This window comes from Rhipicephalus sanguineus, chromosome 9 (genome assembly GCF_013339695.2).
Source record: "Rhipicephalus sanguineus isolate Rsan-2018 chromosome 9, BIME_Rsan_1.4, whole genome shotgun sequence".
In the NCBI taxonomy this organism is placed as follows: Eukaryota; Metazoa; Arthropoda; class Arachnida; order Ixodida; family Ixodidae; genus Rhipicephalus; species Rhipicephalus sanguineus.
Genome location: NC_051184.2, coordinates 77,458,966 through 77,484,418, shown reverse-complemented (window position 1 = coordinate 77,484,418; position 25,453 = coordinate 77,458,966). Strand labels below are relative to the sequence as shown.

Here is a 25,453-nt window from a genome sequence, read left to right as displayed (position 1 = left end):
CCAAAGAGGTTCTTTTTTCCACGAATCAAACAGCAACGAACAAGCAGCATTTTATTACATCTCTTGATGCACGGAAGGTTCTTTTTTTTTTTATTGCAGCTAGTCTGATTACGAGTGATTAATTGTAGTCGAACTCTCTCGCGTCATCGGGATCACTTCCAAAATGTGTCGCTCGTGGCGCACATCGTGTGATACATTTACCTTAATTTCTCGGTAAGTGGGGCACTGCTGTTGATAATATTGCCGTTTTAGACGTCATACATTGAGCTTTCACTATGACATAAATTGTTATTTGCCTTCAGTGTCCCTTTAAGCCACTGCGAATGAGCTCCGTGGAATCCCGCAAGGTGGCGGTGGGGTTTTGAATGGAATAATTGATAACCACCCATTTGTAGCACAAAGCCGCAAAGAAATCCCTACGGATTTCTCGGAAAAAAGAGGCGTTGGTCTCGAGTTTGATCTCTAGATCAAGGACGAATTTTTCTTCAACTAAGGAGCTTTCCTTTCTGAGAAATCTATGTGGACTTTCTCGTGGCTTCATGCTACAAACAGGTGGTTGTTAATTATCCTCTTCCAGTCCTTAAACATCTGACGCTGACTGTACCTTAAATATTCACACAAGTCTTCAAAGCTTGATCCATATATATAAAAATATATACTATACACAGTAGGCTCTCGTAAAACAGAACCTAAAGGGGCCAGGGAAATATATAGAGTTCCGTTTACTGAGAGATGAACGTGGTTGCAGAATTCAAGTATGAGAGGCAGTTGTTCTATCAATTCCATTTGAGAAATTTATGTTTACTGAGAGTCTACTGTGCACTACATTTTTATTTTTAGGCTTTGATCCTGTAATGCCCACTGTACTGTATCTGCTGTGCTGAATGTGATGCCTCAAAGTACTGATTAAAGCGAGTAAACATTTATGGAACACCCATTCTCATGGTAATGAAGTTTCAGTGATAGGTAGGAACAAATTATTTGCGAATTAAATAAATGCTGTGCTGATTGTTGTATAGCGGAAAAAACATTCTGTTTATATTTTGTTTCAAATGTACTCTCGGTGGCCCAAAAAAAGAGATGAATGATTTGTTGAATTTCTTTTTTCTGGCATAGCTGTCTACGGACGTTAGTGGGAACAAATAATCGTCGAACTTTGATATAAAGAAGTTGTACTTTTTTATATCCATATGATGTATTTTGTTAGCTGCTACTTTGCACAAATTATTGCAACAAGGCTGTGCTCAATTGTGTGATTAATTAGGAATGCACACTTAGCATTCACAGGCATTTTAGAAGGCGTCCACACATTTTCTTTAGATTTTTGGTAAATTTACTAGCCACAGGGGCTCCAATATCCTTGCACTAGCTGAAAGCTTTGCTATATTAAGACTCTGTGGTCAAATTACTTCGGTAAATAGCTAAAAAAGTTATGTGGTTTTCAATGCAGCAAAGATTGGAAAATGAAAATACTAATTCGTCGCATCGAGTATTTGTTTAAATCTAAGTTCGTCATATTGAGATTTGACTAGCACAAAATCACAGTGGCGAGAAGGAAATGCACACATGCACCGTGTCCATGAACCGACTAGCTAAATTAACGGACCTTAACGAAGTTCAAGCTGCCCTGTTTTCTTGAGAATAATAAGCTGCTGTGATTGGTTGAAAACTGAATCCCCACCTCCAAGAGCCACTGAGACGGTGTGTATGTTGGTGGTCTTTGTCGAAGTCGTGCATTCACATTCAGGAAAACACTCGCATGACGTGTATAGCACTGGAGCCTAATGTGCTCAACTTTCTTCGACTGAACCGCAGGTATAATCAGCTGACGGCCGTGCCAAAGTCCCTGAGCAATTGTGTTCTCATCACGGACTTCAACGTCGAGAGCAACCTGGTCTCCCAACTACCCGTCAGTACCCCCTTTCTCTCTTTCTCTAGTCATACTCAAATCTCATTATAACCATGTCAAATCCAGCGTGAAAATAACTTCGTTAAATCCAAAAATTTGTTATCAACTTATATTCGTAGCACTAAGCTTAATGTAATCATAAACCTGATGATAAAATTAATTCGAACTAGCTTAACAAGCACATACATAACTCTCTTTTTAAAACGTCCAAGGTGCAATGAGTCCACGTTAGTAAACTAGCACAGTAAAAACCGGTTAATACAGTCAACTGCAGATTTTTCGGACGCCCGATTTTCCGGACATGCTCGAAAATTCGGACGCTTTCGCGGCACCGTCACCAGCCCCATAGACATCAATGGTCAAGAACGTCGGAACTTTCAGACGCTGAAGCTATTGCGTGTCCGATTTTTTAGACTTTCTGCCCGAATTGCAGGTCCGAAAGGCATTATTTGAAGCCCCCACCTCTGCCGCGTCTATCATCTTGTAGGTTCGAACCAGCGCTTTCGCGAGTCGATCTGTTCGAGACAGTAGCAGAGTCCGAAAGTCAGCTTTGCCGCAATGCCGAAGCGTTATGGGGTGAAGCGGACCAGAAATTCAAAGGGGCCGCTATCGCGGCGCCGTGCGGCGATGTCTTACAGATAAGCAGTGGAAATGCATGGAGGCGTGATGGCGGCAGGTGGCAAACGCGCCAGTATGGCTTAATCGCTGACAACCCTTACGATAAGCATCTTCAGTTAACTGCTCGGTAGTGCACGTGGCCTGGCACAGTTGCATGCGTAGTGCACGCATTTAATAGGCGAGAACCCAAACGTACCGTGCCGCCATTCGTGCTGCCTCTTTGTGCGAGACCGCTAAGTGCACGGCATAGATGCGTTGCCTTCGCGGACGAACCGGCTCGCCATTGCCGCGCCCGTGTACGGTCAGGAACTAAGTGCGCATCACGAACCCTTTCATGATAAATGAGTGCGTACGATACAGCAACAGTAAAGCGACGGCGTCAGCTTAGTTGGCGATGTGCTGCACACACCTCGAAACGATCGGCTTGACACGGCAGCGAATGCTGCGTATCGGCGGCGATTCGGCGATGTGTGTGCACTCGTTTACGTGCGCACACACATCGGGGAAAGCCGGACGAGTCGTTTGCTCTTCCGCCACAGTCTTTGTGTTCCGCGTCATTGTTTACAAACGCTTCATGCGAGATAGCCGTAATATATTCCCGCTTTGCTGTTATCGGCAGTGCTCATCACGAGATGCAACAGTGGAAGTTGGCTCGTACGTAGTTAAGCGGGGTTCGCGACAGGTACCGAAAGTATTTGCGAGAGCCTGGGCGCGCACCAAAATGCCTGATAATTGCACTGGGAGGCATTAAAGCTATTTCGGACGTGGCTGTGGCGATTTGACCACTTGAGCGGAACAAAAAAGCATGAATTTGTTTTTTCGGACTGCCCGATTTTTCGGACGATTTCACGGTCCCTAGGGAGTCCGAAAAATCGGCGGTTGACTGTACATCTTGCCAGGAGCACACAGCACAGCAGTGCGCTAAACGGTAGTACATGGTAACCAACAAGTACTACAAATGCACATCTTCTGACACGCACCAGTGCTACCAAAAACAAAAAATGCAATGCTACAGTAAATGCTGCCTACAGTGCTGAGTACAAGGCCTCTTCTTCCTTCTTACCCAAGTGCAGAAAAATTTCAGCTCTCTCACATGATTGTGTGACAGTGTGAGACAGCGATTTCACGGAGCATCTCGAAACTGCGACAGGGAATGAATGTGTCAGCTGACATGGTAGCACCTCTCTACTTTTCCGACGCTTACACACAAAGGCATCACCCCACTCGTGACAAAGTCGTAGTCATTTGTCTAGGCACTTACTAAAAAGGCAGAACACACTTTGTGGTATGTTGTGGCACTGCTGGCACAGCAGTTGGAGTGGTGCGGTTAGTGTTTAGGCAACAGTAAAATGGTTGTAGTATGCACTAATCTGTAGGCGTAAAAGGCAGGCAACCATGTCTTAAGAGGGGAAACGGTTTTTAGGCATGGTGTCATATTATAAGACAAGTGATTGTGTGTTTTCATGTGCTCATATCAAATATGAGCTCAGTTTTTATTTTCACTACAGCACTAATTCTTAAATTAATTATTTGTAAAAACATAATTAGATCACATTTTTAGTAAACTGGCTACTTAGGTCCTACTGAATGAAATGCCATTGGATTCTACCAATATCAAAGTGTACAACAAGTGTAACATTATGGATGGTTCTTGTTTTTCTAAAACAAAAGTTATGAAGTTTCAACGTTCTTTTTTCAATGGCTGAGAGAAAGCACTTCTTATCTCACCCTTTCTAAAAATTTATGACTTCCCAAAGTAACATTTGGCACCCTATTGCACTCGCTAAATACTTAGCTTTTCAGCAAGACCAAAATAATACAAATTGAGCATGCCAAAGCTGAGAACAGCTTTTCCAAAGATTGTAAGGTTACAAAAAAACAAAATGGGAAAAATAGCAAAAATACGAAACACCAGTGGTAGCTGATGTGATATAAGGAGGCTGTTACGGCTAAAAATAATCATCTATGTTGCATGAAAATTGGTGAGGTTATGCGTCAGTAATAGCAGAATCCAAAAAAAACATGGCTGATCCCTCTGTCATAGGAATCGGTATAACACGAAAGTGAAACGTGTCTTCACAGACGTAGTTGAGCGTTTGTTGCGCATTCTTTCGCCCCAAGGGCGATGGAATGAATGCTACAGCAACAAATTGTAGTGTCACGCGAAGAACGGCAAGCAGCTCGAAACTTGCAACGCGCTGCTCAGGCAGAAAGGACGCACGGAACGAACATACGCAGGATGAGCACGAACTAACTGTCACAGTTCTAACTTATTTCTGCATGAGCACCGCGCTCCTTTTGCAAATGTGGCCGCTGCAGTGAGCCGAGTGACCTTCCGTGCTCTCAACGCGAGACGTACAAACCACCGCGATCACGAAATAAGCGCACGCACGAGCGACCACGCCCTGTAGACGCGAGCGCTCGTCGCAACGGCGACGACCTTTAAAGCCCGCTCTCCTCGCTCTTAGAGCCTTTCGCGCCACCTCGCTAGTGATAACGAAAACACGCTGTAATGCCGATCTCTGAGTGCCGCCACCAGCAAATGGTGTATATAAATAGCTCGCCGTTAGCATTGTGAAGAACATGCCGTCCGTGGCCGAATCATTTCGCGCTGCGGAGCGAGGGGTCGGAAGTTCGATTCCCGGTGATGGAACTTTTTCTTCTGGTTTCTTTCTTTCCCCACTGATAGTCTTTATATTTTATAACGTCATTTCCGTGACTGAAATACGACAGTGGAGCCGTGGTGGACCCCGGCATAAAACACTTTCATGTTAATAAACGAAATTTCCAAAAATGTTTTTTTTTTTTTGCAACTTTTGGTCCCAAAAAGCAGTGGTTGGTGAACACTTGGAGACTCAGTCATGGATGCATGTTTCCATAGCCTAAAGAGCACAGTGGCAAAACTTCCTGTCACTATCACATGCAAGAGAGTCGCATGACCTGGTCAGAAACATCGTGTAACGCTGTAGCAATACTTCAGGTCTCCGTCACATGACCCATGCAGAAACGTCACGCATGATGTCGCTGGTAGAGCAGCAGGTATCTCTCTACTCTGATTCTGGCATGAGTGATGCTGGCAAAGTAGTGAAAATCGCGAAGCGGCACGACGTACGTTACTGGCCCCGCCAGTGACACGGGCCAATCAGCGACACTGGCATAGTATGATACTTATGCTATCTTGCCTTTCACTCAAATTTTATGGTGGGGGTATGACGTGGTACGTGACGTTTCTGCTCAGGTCTTGTGACTCTCTCGCTTGTGACGGTGACCATAAGTTTCACTGCTGCACTCCTTAGGGTACGGAAGACACGCGCCTGGGATTCATCGCAACCATGTCCTAACCGTTAGTACGTTTGAAACGCGTGCGTATTAACAAGGTTTTATTGTATCGCTACTGTGTGCACAATTCAGTGTTGCCTTTGCTTGAATTGAGAAGATAAAAATTTTTCTTTACCATTGAACACTGGTTTTCTTTTTTCTTTGCATTTGTGCCTTGCAGGAAGGACTTCTAGCGAGCTTCACAAATCTGCACACCCTCACTCTGTCGCGAAACAATTTTGCTTCGTACCCCTCGGGGGGACCTGCCCAGTTCACCACAGTCACCGTAAGTGAAGGAAGTTACTAAACCTCTTAATACCCTTATTACGCAATGCAGCCTAAAGGGGCCCTGCAACACTTTTTCAGCATGGTCGGAACATGCGAGCCAAACATTAGAGCGCAGCACACGGCCTGGAATTTACAATTAATTATCAAATTCAGCTAGAAATCGTTCCCTCTTCTCTTGACAAATGATGCCATGTACCCAAATTCATGCCATGTACCGCACCCCACTTCGCGCTGCTGTCTCCACTCCCTCCCCCTTTTTTTCTTTCTTTCTTTCTTTTTTTTTTTTTCTCTCCCCATGTTACCTGTTCAGTTGCTCCGCATCCCCTGCTCCTCCGTAACGCCATCAATGCTCGCTCCCTTGCTTCTCTGACAATTTTCTGGCAGCTGCATTATAAGTGGTCTTTCATCTTGGGGGATTGCACAATAAGCAGCGTGCATACTGTGTTCTCTCGGTTATAACCAGCACCCTCAACAGCGATTTGCGGGAAGTTTTCTAAAAATAGTCCAAGCCTATTGCCGCGAAGCTAGCTTCTATGCGTAGCTGTCAAGCACTGCCGTGATGCTACCTTTGCAGACCGGAATTTGTGTTTTTTGTCTTGACTTTAGCTCAATTTTTTTAAAAGCTTACTGTGCCTGTTATACACTAATAAATGCGGTATACATGGAGTTCTATGGGAGGGTAAACGAGAGTCAGAAAAAAAAACGCATTACAGCTGATCCTGCACTATAAGCTGTTACATTATAAATGGTCTGAACTGTACAAGAATAATTACACTCGATGACTAGCTTGCTCTGAGACCATGCTCACTCCCTCAACGCAAAGCATTTGGTATGTTCAGAGAATTCGTAAATCACTTGTGAGGAAATATGAGCGCTATGTTCTTATCATTACCTTAATCTGAAATTCTTTGTATGCTAATGAAAACTGTTGCAAACTGTTATGGACCATTTCTTTTTTTCATATTTAGTTGCGGAACAGAAACGGAGTGGAACTTTTTTTCAGCGGAACAAAACTAATACCAAAACAAAAAATATTTTGTTCTGACAGCCTGGGCACTAGGCATGTAGGAGTGACGTGCAGTTAGTTTTGGTAACCTTAAGGTTACTTTGGGTTATCGTTTGTCATTGCTTCACACAGCCCAGCACTAGTACCGTGACTGATTCTAACGTGATGCCTAGTACCACAAGTCGTCTCCTTCAAGCAGCACTGGGATGCCTGAAGGAGATGATTTGCAGAGTAGGAGCTTCATTTGATCCCTTTCTCTTTGCAGTCCATCAACATGGAGCACAACCAAATAAACAAGATCCCCTTCGGGATCTTCTCACGTGCCAAGCACCTGTCGAAGCTCAACATGAAGGAGAACCAGCTCACCTCACTACCCCTCGGTGAGTCCTAGCTTGACGCGTCAACAAATGTTGGCCATGCGAGTCCAGCACCTTCGGGCAGTGTATTGGAACCACGCGTGAAAACTTGCCATGCTTTTGGTTTCAGTTGCAAGTTTCAGTTTCTCTCTCTTATGGCCAAGCATCCTTGTATGGCCTCTTTGTGGCCAAGCAGCCATATATATCCAGTACAGGACGTGCGCTTACTCCCAACTGTACTGTACCGAACCAACTAGCCCAAAAGTCTGTACTCTTGCAGCCGTGTATGCCCAGAATTCTCTGTTCTGTCCTCCTCCCTTTCTTTTGTTGTCTGTCACGTGGTGTTGCATCACTGCAGCTGCATCACATTTTCAATCCCGAAGTGTTTACTGCATTGTCACGATCTGTCCAAGGAGTGGCCACTGCATAAACGCGCGCGACGGACCGAAAACGGGCAGCTTTCACACTAGCAAGCAGCAAAAGGCTGCTGAATCAGTTCTCGTGTGACGGTCACGTGTGGTAACTCTGGCCGAAGCAGGATCATTTTGGGTCAGTAACTCGGGGCTGAATGTTTTCCAGCTTCGTGACTACTACACGTGTACAATAGCACCACATTGGCATATGCTGATGCTTATTTCGATGTGGCGGTGGTGCAAACAAATGTATAGAATATTTTATGGGTGGATTTCGGTGCCACCATATCCGGCTGTCAACCTCACCATTTTGAATCTTTAACAACTAAACAAACAGTTCTACGGTAGACGTATACTTGTGAATGCGGTTGGGCTGGTGCATTCGACGTTTCCTGACGTTATCAGTTTAATGTCGCAATACGTGAAAATAAGAAAACATTAGTTTAACAGCCCAAGGTGGTGGCACCCATATGTCTTACGTAAAGTCGTCTGTACCGAGTTCGTCAAGTTAACGGCGCGTCATTGAGGCATGTCCAGAAGTGATCACAGGAGAAAATGAACTGCCAGGAAAATGAATTTCCCTTTCTTTGAACGTGAAATGCACTTGTCTCTCCCTTTTTTTTCTAATTGTCAACATAGGGGAATGTCATAACTTTACTTGTCAAACCTGGTAACAGTATATGTTCAGGAGCATTTTTATTTGGAACCTGTGAAATTGGGGCCATGTTAGATTCAAGTAAATACGGTACTGACATAGCTTGCTATCAAGCTGAGCCAAAATAAATGGTATTTCTAAGAATATTGGCGGCACAATTTTTATTCAGTATCACGTAGCTGTAGTGAATTAGATGCCGAGTTCTGTGAATACGGGGATCGCTACCCGCAAAATGTCGGGGACTCGTAAGAGAGATCGTGGTCTGCGCAGACCTGGGCACGTGGACGACCATGGTTGAGCTGAACCTGGGCACGAACCAGCTGAGCAAGATCCCGGACGACATCCAGTACCTGGTGTGCCTGGAAGTGCTCACGCTGAGCAACAACCTGCTCAGGCGCCTGCCCAGCACCATCGGGAACCTGGCCGCGTTGCGAGTGCTCGACCTCGAGGAGAACCGCCTCGACAGCCTGCCCAACGAGATCGGTGAGTTTCGTGCCACTAGTTGGACAGTGATTCTCAAATAGGGGTCTTCACTCTGGGGTCTGCGAAGCTAGTTTTGGGGGCCCGCGAAACCCGTTGTAAAAAAAAAAAAAATGTTTTTTTGAAGGCACATTATGTCCGGTGACAGTGGCCCCTTCTGATTTTTGGCATGCTTCACTGCATTACATGCTCTTATTGCAGCGGAGCTGACTTGTGTTCCTCTTTCTCCATGAGATGGCTGTAATGTTTTTGTTGCTGTTTTCTACGTCATATGCATGAAAAGGCAGACATAGCAAGAAACAGCTTGAATGTGGCTGCAGACTGCACAACTTGTCGACAAGCTATTGAGATCGAATTGACGTGGCACTTTCGTTTGGCCATCTTTTGCCAGGTGGAAATAAAAGGAACCTGTTTCACGCTGCATCTTGTGTTAATTTACGCCCCCTCCCTCCCCCATTCTCTCAGTGTAAGGGCTCCCCCATCGGTTCCATCGGTATACAAGGGGTCTCTGAAACATTCATGGCTGATAAAGCGGCAATGGGGGCCGGTTGGTACGTCTTCATGCTTGTGATGCACTGCAGGAGGTAGACACGGACCAGAGAAAACGAAGGAACATCCTGTGTTGTTTCCTCGTTTTTTCTGGTCCACGTCTACCTGCAGCGCATCACAAGCATGAATCTATGGCTGAGAACCACTGCACCAGGGGAAAGATCAGGGGAGCTATTCTGCAACCGTCCGTTTAGTGAACCATCCATTTCTGCCAGCACTGATTGACCAGAGCTCGACGAGCAGCGGACCCCGTTTCCGGTTCTTCCGCATTGTTATTTTGACGTCGCAGAGCTTTCACAACTCTCAACTCTCCGTCCCTCTCAACACAGTTGAGAGGGACGGAATGTGCTGCGACACAACGAACTCAGCCTCCCGAGATCCACTTTTCGCCGCGCGAATCTCGGAGGTCGTGTGTGAACTCTGATTCTATAATCATGTTAGCCCTTGAATTCGGTTTAAAGGGGCCATGACACGGTCGCCCAAGAATTTGCGGTTTTCAGCGAAAAATAGAAGTATAGGGTCTATTGTGCCTGCACAATGTGAAGAATTGACTATGTAAGAATATGTCAGTGCAAAATGAGCCCTAGGAGTCACCTGCTATAAGCCCCGCACTCCGCCGGCAACCACCATTTTGCCATGGCGTGTTTGCCATGGCTTGTTTGACATCATGTACTGAATGGAACGCAGCCGTCGTCTTCCACCGAGGCTTCAGCCACTGCAGATCGTTCAATTTCAGTGCCAAGCTGAAGAAAGTTGAAATAGCTCCATCGCATGCACAGCTGACCATGGAACAAAATAGTTCACCAGAATGCAGACGCTCTCACAGCAAGCAGCTTGTTACGTCACGGTTTGCGAGTGCGCCGGTGTTCCGCGACTCTCAGGCCGCTCGCATGTCTATAAAAAATGTTCAATTATAACTTGTGGAGATAGGTTTGCACTAGGCTTACCTACGAGTGCGACCGTGTAGGGACGCGACGTTCTCCACTGCCGCAGCGAACAAAGACGCTACGGCCGGGTTCGTCGATTTTCCGGCACGGCGCAGAAACCACGCACGAGGCAGGGTAACAGCAACAACGGGTTTATTAACCCAAGATGCAGCACAGTACGACACTCACAGGCTTGCAGGCCGTAAGGGGAACTCCGCAAGACCGAACGAGTACGCTTGCCAGCGGCGCTAGGACTACCACACAAAGGGCAGCGGTCGAGCACACGAACGAGAAGCCGCCTGCTAGAGCAGCGCGTCAACCTCTCGTGCTAGCCTGAGAGCATCTGACGCGGGCAAGCCCGCGCCAGACAGAAGCGAGCTCAAGGGGGAAGGGGGTTGTCACTGGCGGCCAATGAGGAGAGGCGTTGCGCAGTGACGTAAGCTAGCTTGGTGGCGTGAGCATGTGAGCATGTCGAGGCATGTCCGGACGCGTGCCCGCGCGCCGGGAGGCTGACGCATGGCTTGCACCAAACAAAGAGGCCTGGCGCTGCCGCCGCGGTCGCCATACCGCCGATTAACGGCGGTTCCCGGCGCTCGAGCCGCGCGGGCCAACACGCGCGCTAGCTGGGGAACGAGGCGCCAAAGGGAAGGGCGCGCTCGATTCCCACAAACTGAAGTGCTCGACCAGTTGCGCTAAAATTTCGTGAGCTTGTTCGTGAATGCACAAGGGTTAACCCACGTAACACAGTTTACGATCGAAAGTTCGATGTCATGGCCCCCTTTTACACACCTTTGAGGGTCGCTATGCATTCCCTGCATGTTCGCAAGCATCTGGGACAAGCTCATATGCAAGCATAGACTTGTCAAGTCTGTTTAAGCGTTCTGTGACTGTACAGACGGGTCTACTCTTAAAGGGAACACTTGCATACAGGGCATCTCCGGATTTCGCTCTCTCGCAAAAGCGTAGTGGCTTAGATTTGCGTAAGACTACTGCTGGTTGACAGTTCTGACTTCTTTGCACGGACTAGTGCCGTGCACGAACAATGTTTCCATGTCCACTTAAAGTCAGGGGCCAACCAATATAAAATATGCTCATTAGGGTGTTCCCTTTAACAGTGGACCGTGCTGTACATTTCATGCATTTTCTTTCGTCTAATGCTGGGAGTGTGCTATGCGGGTGCGGTGCATCGGTGGGATCAAGAGTGCATTCATGTCACGACTTCCCTTACTCTTGAGTTACCGAACGCGCTCTGCCGAAATGGACATGTCCATTAGATGGACGGTTTGAGAATAGCTCCCCTGGTGTCTAGTGTCGGAATGCCGACTTTCTGCGGCGGCTGGCGTTGGTGGTTTTTGCAGATTTCAGTTGGCAGGCAATAAAGAGTTTGCTGATGCGTGGAGCAGTGTAATATTTTAACACTCTCCGACCTCATTAAAGGGACACTAAAGGCAAATAACAATTTATGTCAGAGTGAAAGCTCAATGTATGACAACGTCTAAAATGGCAATATTATCAACAGCAGTTTCCTACTTACCGAGAAATTAAGCTAAATGCATCACACGATGAGCGCCACGAGCGCCACATTTTGAAAATGATCCCGATGACGTATGAGAGTCTGCCTGCAATTAATCACTAGTAATCAAACTAACAGCAATAAAAAAATTACACCATCTCCCACTAAAGGGGACCATGAGGCGACGCGAAGCCGGAGCACTTGCACGATCGCGTTCCGTTGGCGTTTGTTGGGCATGCTACCGACCTCGCGTCGTGGAACGCGAAGAGGGACGCTACGCGCGTCGTATCTTCCATCTAGCCTGGCCGTTAATTCTCACAGGGCGAGCGGGGAACGCGGTCGACAGGCGGGCGAGAGGGGAGCAGTGTAGGAGAGGAGAGAGAAGCGGAGGGGACGCGCATGCGCTCGAGCTCATCGCGGCGTTGCGCAGGAGAGAATTTCGGCATGTCTAGCCCGCGTTTCAGAGGAAGAGTGGAAAGGGGAGAGGAGAGGGGAAGGGGAGAGGGTGAGTGGAGAGGAGGTGTGTGGAGAGGGTATGCGCATGCGCAGTAAGGGTGGTCACGCCGCACACCACCACCACCAACACCACCACCGGATTGAGCTCCGCCTTAAAGGAGCACTGACATGAAATTTACGCATGTCAAGATTTTTGCATCCACGAGTAGTTATCTACCCCCTAGTAGCGATTCACGACCGAAAATGCAACTGAGGGACGAACAACTATCTGTTTTATTGATTTATATCACCGGTATCTAGCACGATTCAAAACGGCCGGCAAGCCCACCATTTCTTAGCGCTGGCAGCGCTCCCTCGCGGTCAATTCCAGACCGCCCCCAGTTTACCACTTGTCCACAGAAAGGAGTGACGTGAGGATCAGCCGCTCAGCTAACATTTCGTCTGCTAGGCGCGCGCGTTCAGTCATGCCTTGTCACCAGCATCGCCGTCGTCGCCGTCAAAAGTGTCGACTAGTGTTGAAGACGGCATTCTGGAACTTAGAATCACCGCGATACGCGACGTCGCGAATCATTTTCGCTTCGACGCTTTGCAAAACAGCGATTCAAAAATGGACGCTGTTCCAAGCAGCAACGAAGAGCTAGGTGCCCGGGGACGCACGCTTAGGCCATACTCGCTGGTGTGTCTCAATTAGATATATTAGGGAATTTTAGCATGCACAACATTCCGGTATACGCAGAGGGGTCTATGGAATATCGGCATAGCGAATGCACACTGACACCAGCGGACAAATAGAATACGATAGGTTTCTACAATAACAATTCTGCGCCGCCAGATGGCCCCACCTATCCGGCCTCTCACGGTTACGGCTGCAGTAACCCGGTATTACGCTAGTGCAAAGAAGTCCACGGACGAACTAACATTCACTAATAACGCTACATACGTGTTACTTGTTAGCGATGATATTTATCTATAAGCTGCTCCACTTCGATAACTTGTGGTCGTGTTGGCGTGTACCGTACGTGTAAGGAAACGCCACGCACTTTCCGCTTTTTCCGCGCCTCAACGAGCAGGTCCGTACTACGCAGCGGTTCCCCAACATGCTGGCACGTAGTCGCTCCGATTGATCGCACTCGCGCTGAGTATCACACGACAAATCAGTCGATACGACACGATGAATCGCAGGCACGGATCGGGACAGTGAGGAGAGCCACTGGCTGGGAGTGAGAGCCGGTGAGAGCGTCGCCTGGCTTCGGCGGCAGTCGGTGGCACAATAAATACACTCAGGTCGTCGACGTCATTGTTACTAGCGTATCGTCACTCAGGATGGTATGGTCGGAATGTATCACACTTGTTACGTAGCACTAGTGTCGATGTCGCAGCGTGATCAATCTTCCGTTGAGCTTTCGTACGCTGTTTGCCCTCGAAATAAAATTGCTTCCACGCGACGGACGCCATTCAAATTTGGCCAAGGAGACCTATGCATACCGAGCAATCAAATGAAGGGCACATCTCGACTTTGAAATTTGATGTCAGTGCTCCTTTAAGATACTTCGCATCTAAAAGAACCTTCCGTGCATCAAGAGACATAATAAATTGCTGTTTGTTTCTGTTTGATTCATGGAAAAGAGAACCTCTTTGGCGTTGCCATGGAGAATGGCGCGCGTGGTTCAAAGGTTCCGTTTTCGCCGAACTGCGCTTCGCCCGGCACCCGGCTTCGCTCACGCGGTCGCGTCTCCGTGGTAGTTTCGGTGTTGCGTACAGCCGCGTGTGTTTTGCGCGCTCATGAAAGTCGCTCTGACAGAAAGTTCGACAAAATGCCGCATGTATGTGATGTTGCCGGATGCCCGAATGGCACACGCCGCCGTGCAGTGTTCCGTTGCAGTGGGTGCAGTGCTCCGTGCAGTGGGCAACGTTGGGCACGGCAGCAGTGACGTGTGAAAGACTGATTTCGGGCGGGTGATATGAAGTGCGCTAACGCGATGCGGACCACTAAAACATGATTTTATTTCAAAATAAGCACTTCCTTGGCACAAAAGTAGCACTACGAGGTTTCTGGACCGCTACACTCAAACCTCGATATAAGGAACACGGATATAACGAATTATCGGTTATAACGAAGTAAATGAAGAATAGTGTTGTCACAGACACAGTACTACAAATAATCGTTTATAACGAATTTTCGGATATAACGAAGTTATTTTCGTGGCAGATGTGGCTTTGTTATAATGAGGTTTGAGTGTATTTCAACAGTCAAAGTCGACTTAATATTTGCCTGTAGTGTCCCTTTAAAACGAGACAAGAAGTAGCAAAATAATGAATTTAATCGAGCAAAATTTAAGTTTTCCTTGAGAGCATCTAGGAATGCATGCATTTAAAACATAGTCTTGAAGAAATAAAATCGACCTTTTCGATGGATTTAGCCGGCTAAAATTGTATCTGAAAGCAAAAAATCCCCATGCGTTCATGCCGACTATAATGCTTTTCAGTGTTCGGTGGCCTTTGATCGGCACAACTACTCAGAACTCCCGCTTCCGAACAACGCTGCCTCGTGTCGCCGTGTGTTGCTGCGTGTGGCCGCATGCAAGCAGCGCCATTATTATTCACTCACACTACCACTTTCTTCCATACTATCGCAGTCACTCGTCTTACCCCAGCCCTCTTTTGCTCTGGCATGCCACGCAGGCTGCCACAGCTAGGTGTGGTCGAGGCATGGCCTCCGAGATAGCAGCATCTCTGCCTGGCCAGAGAATGGCCTTTGAGACAGCATTGTAGTGACCTCAGAAGCCGTGCCTGACTGTGTAGTGGGACATCCACATGTGGCGCCATCGCTCCCATGTGGCAGTGAAAAATGACTAGTGCGTCCGCTTCTCTCATTATGGCTGCTCATGAGCGCTGCTGAATGGCCAATCAGGCTGGGCTTTCCTCTGAGATTGCATCGGTGTCCGAGTTACGTTGGGGGTCACATGTCGGCCAGGCGAAGTCGATGCGGTGAGCTTGGTTGCATCACAACTTGTGTGCGTTGTAGGGGGCTATAATGGCAGTGAAGACTGTGTGACAACACAATCTGGTGTGACGTTATTCACAGTTCTCCCTGTTCGATAGCGTCGCTGTTTTGCGAGTTTCATGGCTGCTTTGATAAAATTTTATCACCCGTGGCTCTGTGCATTACTTCGCTACCCGCAATGTTGCCTTCGTCTTTGCACATTTCAAGCTTTTTGTAGCAGAAAATCGCAGTAATCGGTATAAAGTAATAATGGACACAACTAAGTGACTTTGGCTCTCCCTTGAACTTCATTGTAGGAAGGTTTATATACAATTAAAAAATCGCAGTGACGAAACATATTTATTCTGACGTTCCGCCAGGGAACTGCACTTTCCTTCTTGCAAAAGCTCTGATGAATTCTGTAAGCAGAACTGTTACGTTAATTGACTTTCTCGTTTGTGTTTTGGTAAATCATTTTTCGTTGCTCGAACCCATCCACAGGTCATCTGCGGCAGCTGCAAAAGCTGGTCGTCCAGAGCAACCAATTGACCAACTTGCCGCGCGCCATCGGCTACCTGAGCAACCTCACCTACCTGAGTGTCGGAGAGAACAACCTGAACCAAATTCCCGAGGAGATTGGTCAGTGCCCTCTAGGTTTTGTTTGCCGCAGTATGTACGGGATGTTTTCAGGAAATGTGTCCGAAAATCCTCAAAGATAAAGGAAATGGAATAATTGCTCGCTGCCTTCATAATTAGAATGTAGTAGAACTAACACCACTGCAATCGTATCGAACAGTGACGTCATTATGGTCATCTGCTAGTTGTGCTCATTTGGACTTCGGTTTCGGCATCGCCGACAGATTCGGTCGTATTTCATTGCGCCGCAATAATTTCCAGAGCCAGTGTTTTTTTTAATCACAAAGCGGCGATGGGCTCTTTTGCACAAAGGACTTCAATTCTCTCAGTTTGACCCAACCACCTGTCCCCACTAATTAAAAAGTTAATTAATTTAGCTTCTTTGATTACTGCTGTAATTGATATCTTCAGCCATGTTAAGATGGCTGCTGCTACAGAAAAAGCAATTATGAAGGCAGTGAGCAGATATTCCATTTTCCCTATTTCTATGAATTTTCCGACACATTTCTTGAAGCCTTGTATACTGTATTAACTCCTATGAAATGCACACTTCTTTTCTTTTATCCCAATTCTTCACAGGGCCTTACACATGTGTAACAAATGCACTCTTGTAACAAATATTGGGTGTAATTCAGGTAATTTCACATGTCTTTCCTATAAGAAAACTTATGTCCGCCACATCTATTCAGTGTGTACTGCAGTACTCAGAAAAGCCGCCTTCAAAGAACAGGTATTTGATGATCCTTAAATCCAATTAATTGTCATCACAGTTTTTGCAATGTATTACGTTCCGTTTGCTGTTTCAGTAAATCTGTGTGATTTCAGTATATTATGGGGAACATGTAACTTCCTCATAAAGTTCATTAAACTTCCGTAACAATATTGTGAATTGCATACGGAACGCTTCCACTAGAGCGGCCGTAGTTTGTATAGGATTGTGGGATGCCGTGTCGATGGAAGGATTATCCCAACATAAAACGTAACAACTGTTTATTAATGAAGTAGCAGCAGCGGGGCAAGCATACCGATGCTGCGCTCGGTCGGGTAACGAAGGAATGATGAATCCCGAGCTTGGCAGCTTGGGTTTATAGCCACCGTCGGTGACGTAAGCCTCCGGTGACGCTGCGGTGGCGCTGTCCCTTATCGGAGGCGTGGTGCAGCATGCAGCCGTGTCACGCCGGGCTAGCTAGTCACGAGGCGGAGGCTGCGCCGGTTTGTGCGCAGTGTGTCGCCACAGGATCGTACGAGCGCGTAATGCAACCTGGCGTGCGTGTGCAGGCACCCTGGAGAACCTGGAGTCCCTGTACATCAACGACAACCCAAACCTGCACAGCCTGCCGTTTGAGCTGGCCCTGTGCACTAACCTGCAGATCATGAGCATCGAGAACTGCCCCCTGTCACAGATACCCGCCGAGATCGTCAACGGCGGGCCCTCGCTTGTCATCCAGGTTAGTGCATCAGCTTGATAATCTGACCCAAGGTTGCCATTGGTGGCTACTTCGTGCCAAATTGGCTACTTTACGACGCCATCTGGCGTCAAAAATTTCAGGTTGGCGCCATGGCTACTTTCTGACTACTTTGAACTGCTTGATCAACACTTCTTGCGCAAAAATTTCTTCGACAACGGACGAAACAGACACGGACGGGCGCAAACTTTCAACTGAATTTATTATTGAAAAGTGACATTTATAAATACAAGTATGACAAAATACAAAAACACCAATGGCACAGGTGCACAGTGTGTCAGCGCACATCAGCTGATCACTCCCCCAGATGTAGTGCTCTTTCCAAGAAGGCCATTTCCTTCTCTGTTAATGAAGCTGATGGCCTGACGGAATTCGCGATTATGCGAACCTCCGATTGGCGGTTGTTCCGGCAATTTGCTCACTTGCACTGCTGGCGGAGTACCTGCTTGCAACGCCTACTTCCAAAACTCAGTTCGAAAACCTCAATGATCATCGTTTCCATCCAGAGCACATCGAGAGTTCCGTAACACTGGTCATTATTCAATTCTTTATTTTACTAGAGAGAATAGGCGAATGGTCGCATCATGACGCGCTGACGCTGCGAGAAGCAGGTGAGATGCTACCCGCGTGTCACCACTGTGTAACAGTGAAGCACGTCTTCTTTTCTGCAGGCGTGCATTTCAGTTGACCACGAGAGCGTCTTTTTTTTTTTCCCTTTTTTTTTCTTGCGCTGGCAGCAGCGACGCCCGCCGTTTCCCCGGTTTAGCGGCAAAACATAACCCTTGGAGCCACAAACTAGCAGACACAGCAAACAACCACCTTTGATTACTTTCAGTAATTCAAAGTTCCTTGCATCCCGTTTTTTGTATGTTTGGTTAATTCGAAAACCCGCTTAATTAGAAGATTTTTCACAGTCCCAGTGACTGAATTTACGAGGTTTTACTGGATGTTCATTTGACTGAAGTGGGGCTTCGCGGCAGTGCGGGTTTTTCTGGAAAGGTGTATTCACGGTATAGCACCCCTCTACTGCAGTGAAACCACCTTTACAGGGAGGTTACAAGCGGATTAAATACACCTCTTCGTTCATTTCAAATACTTCGAAATTTCCAATTATTTAAATTCGAATCGAAGCGAATTCGAATACAGCATTATTCGTTCGAATATTCGAAGTGCTCGAATATTCACACAAGCCTAGTGTAAACGTAAAAAAACGCTACCGCTGTGTTAGCAGACGAAACTTTGCGCCGCATGAGCGTCGGTTCTTTCTGCATTGTCCGCTTGGAAATATGGGGCTATGTTTGCTGAAGAGCAGAAGTGATATTCTCGAGCATACGTATTTGGGTACGATCACGTGATCACGTACGTTCACAAGATCACGCGCGACTCGCCCCGTCCGTGAAGAAAACTGCCGCCCCGCTAAAGGCTTAACAAGCTCAACTCTTGGCAGTGCATGTAACAATCGCGGTACAACACGGCATGCGAAATCTTGCGAGAGTGATAAGCGTCCCCGAAAGCGACAGCTGTTCGCGGCTATCGCGTACTACGTCGCACACTCGCGCTAATCAGTTTGCCTTCTGTCTTAACACGAAATCGCACCATCTCGCACGGCGGAACGGGCTTTAAAATATAACGCCTGGCGTAATGCCAACCGAAGGTGAAGTCCCCAAGCGCCCGCATTGTGATCCGCCGAGTCCTCACAAAGATGGCGGCGAGCGCGCATCGTCTCGTATTGGCGCCTCATAACCAGAAACCTCCCAGATATCTTCCAGAACAAATTTTTTCTGGCAGCTTCTGACGACCCGCTGGTAGGCAGAACTGTCCAGCCAGAGAGAAATGAACGCCGACTGGAATCGCGCCGCGCAATGGGCAGAGCGACCCGAAAACGAACGCGCTCCGGGAGAAAAGTGTGGCGGAAATTTTCAGCCATGTTCACTGGGCACAATGGCAGCGTTGCTATGGTTACGCGTCGCGGCGTGTTGTGCAGCGGCGGCGATGCGGCGACGGCATGTGCGTTGGTCTTGTACCGAACCGTGGCGGACTGTAGTAGCGACAGCCTCCATTCTTTGGGCCGCATTGTTGGTTCCTGCGGCTGTTGTTGTAGCCATGGGGCATAGTCCCTCAATACTGGCATAGTCCCTCAGGGACTGTGCCATGGGGTCTCAAGAAAAGTGTGTGGAACAAGTGTGCATCTATGTACCGTGCTACGGATGAAGGATTTTCAATGCTCAGCAAAATCGTGCCACGTGCTACAGAAAGTACTTTTTTTTTTTGAAAGCCATTCGAAGATTTTGACGGTCAGCGTCGCCGCCTGCCTTGGGGTCGGAGTATGGTTGACAGGGAGTGGCGATCGAGCAATTCGGAGAAGACACGGAGGCGAGGATCAAGCAATTCGGAAGAGACGCATAGGGGACAGTTGAGCAAAGCCGAGAAAGGGCAGAGGGGGGAAAGGCACAGCGGGGAAGCCGCCGTCACCGCGCGGCGGCTGTCTGCCACTTCGCGCTTCACAAGTACACGAGAGGGCCCTTTTTGCACGCCTGAATGGGAGTTTGTGACTGCAAAACGTATCATACGACCACAGTTTTCCGCGGTGCTGAACGCTGCTGCCGAATAATCATATTTTCCAGGAACGTATTAACCGGAACATATTACACACAGCTATATTGGGTTATTTTTAATTTTCGCGATTTCGAGCGTAGGAGCCGGGAGATCGTACTAAACGGAAACGTATCAACAAGGTTCTACTGTAGATGATGAAGCCAGCAACCATGTGCATTATTCGGTGATATCAAGCTCTCTCTGTAATTTAGGCATGTCACCACGGTGATGTACATTTGCGTAGTTACAGACAATGTGGTGCACGGTTGAACCAATATTCAAGTGTACCCCTTCATGGTGCAGCGTCCTCATTTGGAGAAGCGACCTTGTTTTAATGTTTCTGTGACTATTGGCAAGGAAGAGACCACGAACACAGAGGTCATGGTAAATTAAGAATTCTTGTCGCCTACAGTTCCCATATATCAATTCTTTAAAATATTTTGCCTACACACGATCGATTTGGTGAAGACATTGGCGTGTTTGAGACGTTGGATATGGGGCGTTTCTGCAGGAATTTTTGCATATTTGTTTACCTTTCTAGGAATGCCCGCTGCCAGCAGGTAACTGCCGCGTGTAATTTGAGTGGGTCGTTGTATTCAGTTTACGAAGAAATATAGCGTGACTGACTGTACAACAGTTGGATAATTATTTACGTCGTAGTTACAAGTAATTGCTGTAACATGCACTAGAACTTCTTATAACACTCCCACTTGCTTTTAGTTCGGTCTCCAGGCCTCGAATTATGTTGTAAACTTCACGCATTTATAGGAAGTCGATCGTAATGCGTGTCGCAAAGGGTTACTGATTGGCCGTAGGGTTGTGGCATTACATTGTCAAGCGTGTGGTTTACGCGCATTTGCATTAGAACCTGTCTTGAACGCCCTTCTTTTGATGAATTAATGCATTTCACCTGGCTATGTAACATTCCACTGCCATTTAGGTAGTTGTGAGTGCTATGTGCTAGAAAAGTGCCGCGATGCACTGTCCGTTACGTTCTCACAAATGCTGCCACCAGTGCCACAAGGTTCTCGTCACAATGTACAAAGTGTCACTGTCTCTCGTTGCAGTACCTCAAGATGAAGGGACCCTACCGGACGCTGTGACATCCATCCAACATGGAGACCGCCCCCTGTGGCAAGTGTCTCCACCAAACCGGTGGCAAGAAGCGGTGGCGCCGCCTGGCATCGCCAAACGGCCTCGCCAGGACCCGGTGGCCCGCACCCCTTGCGGGAGTCCCCCTCGCCGCCGCCGCCAGGTGCCTCCGCCACGCGCTGTTGAAGCTCTGAGAGCCGGCTTTCGCCGCCGGTGCTTCCGCCGCCTCCTCTCTGGCAGTGGGTGTGACGCAATGGACCTGCACGGAGGACTTTTCGCCAACAACGATTCCTCGCTTGTTTTAACTTCTCAAACGTGCCAATTGTGACATGCACCAGGGCCTGCCCGAAGTTGCCGGAATTCCCTCTTGTGGCGCCAAGTGACCGAAGGAACCCGCATGGTGATGGCGCAGGCAGGGGCGGTGGGTGTTCCGGGTCAAAGACCATTCTCGCTCCAACATTCATATGTCCCGGTGCGAGCGTTACTTTAATGCAGACACTGATGCATTGAGACAGCCAACAGACGAGCTCTTGAAACATGGGAGAAATGGTGCGAGCACCGGGTCGTACACGGACGTTCGGTCAGGCCAGTGGTTCGAAACGCTGGTGCAGAGACTTTTGGTGCTGGCTCGTTTAGGTGCAAAGGCCTGCCCTAGTGCCAGCCAATGAACGCGCTTACAGGCGGCATTATCGACGTATACCCTCGCAACACTAACATTCATCGGTGCTGCCGAATTCACCAGAAGAGCCGCGTTCTTGCCTCAAAGGATTACAGAACGGAAAGCAGCGCTCAGGCGTGACACGATGAACGCTACCTTTGTCATCGCTGGCTGCGATGGTCAAAGGCTGTCACATCAGCACATTGAAAGTCGGTGGGCTGCCCACTCCAACTTACGTTGTCTATTTTGTCCGAGAGACATTCTACGACATTGTCCCCCGTTCTTGATCTCGGTGCATGCGCATTTAGGCAACAAAAGTGATCTCCCCGTTTCGAGAAGGGTTCAGCCGGCTATGAACGAGTCAACAGATGCCCTCCGCGACGGAGGCGTGGAAAAGTAGAGCGCTGCGAGAAGTGGTTTCGGCGTGACGCCACCAACTTTTTGCCGAGCAGAAATCGGAGGTCATTTCGTCTTCCGGCCCGTCTAACTGAGGCTTGTTGTTGTCAAATGTGTTGATTTCTTTCGTCACTCTATTTTTTTAATCACCGGCAGCAATGAAAGAAAGTTTGGTTTACAAAATGCTGGCATCGCTGCAGGGAGTTTGTCACGACGTATGCTTGCGTCCACGTGATGCACCACTGGGCCTTTGCCCGCTTAGACGTTGCAAGAAACGCTGCTTTGTCTTGTTGAGAAATCGTTGGTGGCGTACAAGAAAAATTGTAACTCGGAGCCAAGCAAGCATGCAAGAACAAAAACCCTGACCAAGTATGCAAGGTCTCGCCTCATCTCGAAAGTGTATGGAGGAAATTCGCTGGCTTCACAAAATGTTTGGCCTTTTGCATCCGCTGTTTGTCGCATCGTCTCTTCATTACTCACCCCCTGTGCAAGTGCGCGCCGCTAACTTTATTTTTTATCGCATTTCGCCAGTTTTTCGATTGCGCGCCGTGCGCACGACACGACTGTACCGTCTCATCGTCTCGGACGAAGCGTCGTCCACGAAAAACGTTTATTTCGGCGCTGAAGTTGACGTTCGCGCCACATAGTGGACTGCTGTAATGCTTCCCCCTCCTTCACGAGGAAGTGACCGGACGGCTTGTTTAAACGAGGACAACTGCGCCGAGAGAAAAAAAAAAATGGACGGCTGACAATGTCGCCAAATGTTGAAAACTTGTTCCGCGTGGAGCCAAAGAAAGAAAAGTGATTCCTTTACTGTTGATGCAACAATTATTTATATACTCTTGCCTTTTTTATTATTATTTTTTTTTTGTCGCAATTCTTTAACTTGGTGGCCAAGCAATAGGCAAGTTATTTTTTAAGCCCATTCTTTGCTTTTGCTACGTGATTTCCGTGCCTCGTTTATTTTTTAAATACTTTTTATGCAATTTTGCTGCTTCCTTTATCAATTTTTTTAAATTGTAATTGTGCTTTTAATTGCGGAACATCCCTACTCTTCAACATCAGTGTCACCCATTTCCCTCCCGAGACTCGCGTCCAATGATTCGGTGCTTCTACGATTACGCTGAGCTGGACTTGCAAGCCATTGTTGATTTTTTTTTTTCTGTCGAGTGGGGATGGTTTCACAAAAGGCTGCATTTTTAGCCAATAAAATTGAAGAACATTTATTCTGAAATAAGACTCGTGCCTATATTTGAGCTCCCAAGGACCTGATTGCTTGATTCCAAGTGGAATCAAGTTTTGGTGTTATTCAAAAGTAGGTAAGTTGTGCAAAAGTAGCAGATACAAGCTATACCAGCAGTAGTAGTAGTGTTTGATTGTTCAATAAAGTTACGTAGATAGTAACTCATAATGCAGCAGTTAGTTTAATCGAAGCTTTGGTGAGCCCAGAGAGATAAAAGGCAGGTAATGATAGAAGTTTGCGAGACATCTTGGTTATTAACATGTTGCACAACTTGTAGTCAGCCGCTAGGGTCTACCTTGCCAAGCCGAGCAGAGTATTTAGAGCGCAGCTCTTAGGCGTCTGTTTCAGTGTTGAGTGGCATCACCGTTGGTGGCGTAACTGATAGATATGAAAAAGTAACCGATAGACATGAAAAAATAAAATGGGACTTGAACCCGGGCTCTCAGTGTGGCAATCGAGTATTCTACCACAGAGCCACGCTAATGCTTCAAACTCATTTGCAAAAACACGCTATACAGGCATCATGTCAGGCAAGGGATCGCATTAACCCACGTAAGATAGCGTGGCAGAAGAGTAAAAATAACCAGTCACCACACAATGCCGATTGCACAACGTGTATGTTGTTTAAAGGGACACTAAATGCAAATAACAATTTATGTCCGAGTGAAAGCCCAATGTATGACAACTTCTAAAACGGCAATATTATCAACAGCAGTGCCCTACTTACCGAGAAATTAAGCTAAATGTATCACATGATGAGCGCCACGAGTGGGACATTTTCGAAGTGATCCCGATAACGTATGGAAGTCGGCCTACAATAAATCACTAGTAATCAAACTAGCAGCAGTAAAAAAAGAACATTCCGAGCATCAAAAGACGTAATAAAATGCTGTTTGTTCGTTTCCGCTTGATTCATAGAAAAAAGAACCTCCGTGGCGTTGTCATATGGGAAACGGCGGGCGTGGTTCAAAGGTTCCGTTTTCGCCGAACTGCGCCTCGCCCGTCTCAGTGGTAGTTTCGGGATCGCGTACTGCTGTGCGTGTTTTGCGCGCTCGTGAAAGTCGCTCCGACAGAAAGTTCGACAAAATGCCGCATGCGTGTGATATTGCCGGATGCCCGAATGGTGCACAACGCCAGTGCTGCAGCAAGGAAACCGGTGTGTCTTTTCACTGGGTGCCGCGGAATGAACCCTTACGCTCGAAGTGGCTTAGTGTCATGCCATTGCGCCAGTGTGCTGAACAGTCAAAACCTCTGCGTGTGTGCTCGCTGCACTTTCTTACTGAGGATTACGAGACCAACCGCAACTTGGTGACGGCCTTGAATGTGCCCATCCGAGCAAGTCTTTGCCGCAGCGCCCGTTGTTGCTACTGTGGGTCCCGCTACTTCCGCTCTGCTGCTACTAGTGTCGGCGGCCGCGCAGTAAAAGCGGGCAACGTTGGGCACGGCGGCAGTGACGTATGAAAGTCGTATTTTCAGGCGGGAGATTTGAAGCGCGCTAACGCGATGCGGACCACTAAAAACGTGATTTTATTTCAAAATTAGCACTTCCTTGGCACAAAAGCAGCACTACGAGGTTTCTGGACCGCTATTTCAACAATCAATGTCGACTTAATATTTGCCTTTAGTGTCCCTTTAAAGCTTCCGACCCGCTACAAAGTGCTCAGCCATAATTCTTCGTCATCAGCCACATGCAGCATCAACAAAGTGCACATAATACCTTACAAAGGTGTAGCGGGTAGTACCTCGCTTATCCGCAGAAAGACGAATATTGGCGTAGTGGGTGCTGTCATACTACACAAAAATTGTGATTTATGGCGTAGTCGATACCTTGCCGAAAGCCAAAACTTCAAACACACTTGGCAGTTGCCCCAACACGAAGCTGCGCTCAGAATTCGCA

At 47.6% G+C, this 25,453-nt stretch overlaps 2 protein-coding genes across 5 annotated transcripts in view; both read left to right on the top strand.

Moving 5' to 3' along the window:
* The window catches only part of LOC119405346 (leucine-rich repeat protein SHOC-2), a 139,432-nt gene extending 115,882 nt beyond the window's left edge, over positions 1-23,550 (top strand). For all 4 annotated transcript variants that reach the window (XM_037672180.2, XM_037672181.2, XM_037672182.2 and 1 more), the window contains 7 exons: positions 1,816-1,909; positions 6,027-6,131; positions 7,405-7,519; positions 8,834-9,046; positions 15,972-16,109; positions 17,385-17,554; positions 21,235-23,550. In XM_037672180.2, coding sequence (XP_037528108.1) covers positions 1,816-1,909; positions 6,027-6,131; positions 7,405-7,519; positions 8,834-9,046; positions 15,972-16,109; positions 17,385-17,554; positions 21,235-21,270 — 871 coding nt within the window. In that variant the 3' untranslated portion in view covers positions 21,271-23,550. The remainder of the gene's footprint in view (positions 1-1,815; positions 1,910-6,026; positions 6,132-7,404; positions 7,520-8,833; positions 9,047-15,971; positions 16,110-17,384; positions 17,555-21,234) is intronic.
* Positions 1-25,453, top strand: part of LOC119405345 (60S ribosomal protein L32) — a 219,441-nt gene that overhangs the window by 167,129 nt on the left and 26,859 nt on the right. The gene's annotated exons all lie outside the window — the stretch shown is intronic.